The sequence below is a fragment of the Monopterus albus genome, unplaced genomic scaffold (assembly GCF_001952655.1).
Source record: "Monopterus albus unplaced genomic scaffold, M_albus_1.0 scaffold212.1, whole genome shotgun sequence".
In the NCBI taxonomy this organism is placed as follows: domain Eukaryota; kingdom Metazoa; phylum Chordata; class Actinopteri; order Synbranchiformes; family Synbranchidae; genus Monopterus; species Monopterus albus.
In genome coordinates this window covers 360,226-365,021 of record NW_018128092.1, presented here as the reverse complement: position 1 = coordinate 365,021, position 4,796 = coordinate 360,226, and the positions used below count along the sequence as shown (strand labels likewise).

At 41.6% G+C, this 4,796-nt stretch overlaps 1 protein-coding gene across 1 annotated transcript; it reads left to right on the top strand.

The window, feature by feature from the left end:
• The first annotated feature begins 3,309 nt into the window (after positions 1-3,309).
• LOC109970993 (probable N-acetyltransferase CML3) lies at positions 3,310-3,930 on the top strand. The gene has a single exon (XM_020618976.1). The coding sequence runs from the start codon at positions 3,310-3,312 to the stop codon at positions 3,928-3,930; it is 621 nt and encodes a 206-aa protein (XP_020474632.1).
• Positions 3,931-4,796: the final 866 nt, after the last annotated feature.

The following is a 4,796-nucleotide window of genomic DNA, read 5'->3' as shown; positions in this document are numbered from 1 at the left end:
TTCAAATATGCCTTGATTAAGGCTTCAGTGTGTACTTATTAATTTAAAAGTAATGCTTGTAGAATGTCTCATAGTGATCATGGGGTGACATAATGCCTATAGCAGACCTCTGTCAATCAATGTACAGATTTAGAATGTCAGTGTATAAACCTAGGTGACTTTCAATGGCATCAGTGTGTTTTCATGGACATAATCTGACTTGTTTCATTGTAACTGGCCTACGTTATGATCCTGGCGTCCTGTAACTTGTCCACTACAGATCTGAGGTCAGCATTTCTGTGCTTTCTCCCATCTAAATTACTAAAGTACATTTCATTATCGAAAGACAAATTTCCATCTCTTGGTTGCTCCAAAAGTGAGGTGCTTTCGTTGCCAGCATTGTTTGTGTTTATTTCAAGTCACTTGGATGCTGAACCTGCACAGATGGTACAGAACATTCAGAAACCCGGATAAAATGTGTACATGCACTAGTATTCTGGTTTCTTTCAGAGTACTCCACCTGAGCTTTCTCAGGAACGGGATATGAGCTAATACAGTTTTCTGAAATCAGAATTCGATGTTTACATGTGCAAACAAAAAGCTGGACACTGCACAAACCTGATCATAACTGGGACACACGTGGTCGTGTAAACTCACTCATAGATGCACTTCCCATCTTCATCTGAATGTCTTGTCCCACTCATTAATCCACCTTCGCTGTTCGTCTGGCACTACTGTTCTTACAAATGATCCTGATAGTTCACAAACCTCTGGGTCCAAAAACACAAAGCTCTGTGTGGATTCACAACTAAAACTGTGTGCACACAAAGGCAGAAGTGAGTGCTTGTACTCACACCAACCAGCCCAACAACATCCTTGTGACTGCAGTGCAGTTAAACAAAAGTAGCTCTTCATTCACTTCCTCTAAGCATCCAGCCTGCCATTATGTTTGCCACAACAACAGCATAATTGGAAACCATTTTCATAATACATGTAATTTCTTGAAGACAGGGTTGCATACCGCCCTCTATATAAACACATGCTCATCAAATGTGATTACAGTGTTCCTGGGAGGTTTGAGAAATGGTTGAGAAAGTTCCAGAGTTGCTTGACCTTCCAGCCCCCCCCCCGGTTCATGAGGCAGTTCTAGTTATTTAAAGCTGCTCTACCCAATTTCTTAGTTGCTGGAGAGTCTAGTGAAACTCAAAACAAACTGTCACCATACTGTAAGCTGCTCCTAGCCATGTTTTGCCCCTCCCACTACATCCTGTTTTCTATGTCCTACACGTCCCCATTTCCGTTATCAGAATCAGAATCTGCTTTATCAGCCAGGTGTGTTGGACACACGAGGAATGTCACTCTGGTACAGCGGCTCTCAATGTGTTTGTATGTGTTATGGTTGAGTGACGTAATGTTTGTCAGTTCCACAGATCTGCGAGGGTCTGCGCAGTGTGGACGTCCACGTGCAGGCCAAAAAGTTTGTCTCCACATGGACAGTCTGCACAGCAACAGCCCTGACTGCGCATGTACCGTGGTGATTGGAAAAAGTCAGAGTTCGTTGACAGAAGGAACACCCTCAATCTGAAGTATGTGCGTCCCTTGTTTGTGTCTGCTTACGCATGAGGATATGTACAAAGTCTGATCCTTTAAACCTGGCTTTTGTTCTTTTTTTTTTATTTTTGTCCTGCAGCTTTTTCGGTCTGGCAGGCACAATCTCAGAGTTTTTGTAGACGAGGGATCGTCAAATGTCTGGATGTTTGAATCCTCATGGTACAATACATGCTTCTTCTAACCTTTGCTGGGCGGCAAGTAGGACTGAGGTACAGACCTGACTTTGAAAGCACAGGAGAGAGAAGCTAGAATAACAACAGAAGGGCTGAAAATGGCAGACTGTCACGGTCGGGACTAGAATAGCAGAGCGATGCCACGTCTTGTCTCTTTTCACTTGATTTCTCAGACAGCATGTAAAATCTTAAGTTAATTAATGTACCTTTAAACCGGTGTAAAGGCCATTCTCCTGCTGAGGAAATTCAATCATGTCAGAGGACCACTGTGTTATTGCACAAGACACTGTCAGTGATGCCAGAGGACACTTTTGGTTAAGGTAGACATTATTAATTTTCCTTGTACCTTACAGTATGTTGTGGTGGTGAAACAATGTGGAGATCCACAGCAGAGTCTGAGAAAACACTACCAAAACTGAAGCACCCAAAGAGAGATTAATAAGGACGTTTTCAACCTGGAAATATCTATGAAATGCTCATACAAGCACTTGAATTCACATTCCACTCAGTTTTCTTGCTTAATATTCAGGATTTGCGCTCATCCTCCTTGAGAAATCCAGTGATAGTTCTTTTCTCTGTTGACTAAGCTAATTAAGTTTAAAAAACTACATTTAATAATCAAAGCCACACTGTGATTAATTTCATGAAACTTAAATTATGCTCCCTCAAATGACTGTTATCTCAATCTAACTGTAAAAGTTCATATAAAATCCTCAATCTCAAACCCCAGTGTGTAGTAAGGTCATTTAAGTCCTATAAGTTCTTGCAATGTGTGTGTGTGTGTGTGTGTGTGTGTGTGTGTGTGTGTGTGTGTGTGTGCTCAAAGGTGAGCATGCTCAGACTAATTTCAGTCCATTTTATGAATGGCTGATTATCACAATCTGTAGCTTGCGTTCGGGCGGAGCGGCAGCATTAAGTCCTTCACAGTGGGTGAAAGGCAAGAGGAAAGCGTCGGCATGGCCCAGAAGACTAATTGTGAGTTGATGTTCTTATCATGTTAATCTTCTATATACCTTTTTCAAGCAGTCGAGTTGATCGTGAACACTGGCAAAATAATTATAATAAGACAGCTAGGGTGTAAATGGCTGGCACTACTGACATGCCTTGAAGATAGATAACACTTCTTATTCAAACTAATGATCTTTTGTTTGTTGCCCCAGGATTCTCACCTTGCTTAGATGCATCATTAGCACTTCTGAGACCTAATTGTATTACATCTTACAATGACTCACTGTTGAAAATTTAAAGAGAAGCAATGCTATAATCTTTTCAATAGTGATTAACACCTCAGGTTGTCATACAACAATCCCAGGTGCTACGTGGTCATGTGGCATGGTGGTAAATTAAAAATGAAAAGGGTGATTTTCACCTAAGACGTGTATTGAGCCTTATTTGTTTCAGCCTGGTACATGAATGTCTTATTTCAACAATAGGCAGACTAGTGCGACTGAGCACTTGTTCTCTCTCTCTCTTTTGCTTTCTCTCTCTCAAACATACAGTTCTGTTCTCTATCAGGGAATATAGACCCTCAGATCAACATGCTGTCATGTCACTTTTTCGTGATGGGACACTCGAACATGTATACCCATCCTTCGTCAAGGCCACGAGCCATCAAGACCACGTTGGCATCGCCCTGAGTTTTTCTATGTGCTGGGAGGCAGCTCCTACTTTCAAGCTTTACTCTTTGGCAGTCTATGGGTCGGCCTCATTTATTACTATTTATTACTGCTGCCACAATGTCTACGAAAGCTACATGATGAGGCGGCTGAGCACAGACATGGCCGACATTCAAGCCAGCTACCTGGAAAACCCAGATAATGGTTTCTGGGTGGCAGAGGTTAATGGTCAGCCCAAGGTGGTGGGGATGGTGGCAGTGATGGGGAAGACAAGGGAAGAAGAAGGTGAGGGGGGTGATGACTGGAATGGAGGAACGATACAAGGAGGCTCAGAGTTTGCCCATGAAACAGCAGATAGGAGTTACGGTGAAATGTCCCACGTGGTCGTTCGGTTTCCATGGTGCTGCAAAAACCTGGGCTCCCAGTTGACACAAAAGGCCTCGGACTTCTGCAAAGAGCGAGGGTATGCCCGCCTCGCTCTGGGTGTCAGCTCGCCACAGACAGCAGCCATTTCAATGTTCCAAAGATGTGGCTTTCTTCAAACTGCATAAAAATCACTGGTTCTTCAAACTGGCCAGAATAATGGTGATGCCATTGGAGAAGCTCATTTAACCCTAAAGAAGCTTTAGACCTTATTAATAATTTTTCAGTTAATTTATGAATCTTGTCTCATTTAATTCAAAAGTCTCTGAGTGATATCTGGTCACTCATCTGTTCAGCTCACTATAATGGTAGTTTAAAAAAAAAAAAAGCATTAAACTTTTTCCACACAGTAGCATTTGTGATCTCACTTTGGCTGTAATTCTCCCCCCGACAGCACGTAGACCACAACCATGAAGAACAATGAGACAATTAGTCAACTTCTCTGCTTGGTCAAATTAATTTAGAATTTGCATATGGATGAAAAATAAAATCACACTAAGATATTTTATTAAGCTGATTGTTAGACAATAAAAAGGACAAACTGCTAGTTTATTACATTTAATTATCTATTCATCTATTCTTCTCCTGTCCACTAAGGAACGTAGAAATATATGACAGCGTGTTAGAAAGGTGGAATTTAGGAGAACCAGGAGAAGTTTCTTTTAAGCCTCTTTCCAGGGAGAAGTTGAATCCCTTTGCCTCAGTGGAATTAATGCCAGCTGAGTTCTAAGACCTCACAACCCTTTGCTTAAAATACCAATGAAAAATGCAATAGTATGAGGGCATTGGGAGGTTTAAAATTCTTTGGAGCTACAAGGGATGTGTGTATGTGTGTGGCATACAAAGAGGATAAAGAGTTCAGTACACTGCAAAGCATTCGGGTCATGATACACAAGGAAAGTAGTGAGATTATCAACAGCAAACAACAGAGAAAGAGCTTAGGCAGTTCCATATTGCTGGTCTTATGATATGTGTGAGGACAAACTAGAATGAA

Bases quoted from the DNA above. Each gene is read 5' to 3' on its own strand.
- LOC109970993 (XM_020618976.1), top strand. From the start codon at position 3,310: ATGTCACTTTTTCGTGATGGGACACTCGAACATGTATACCCATCCTTC.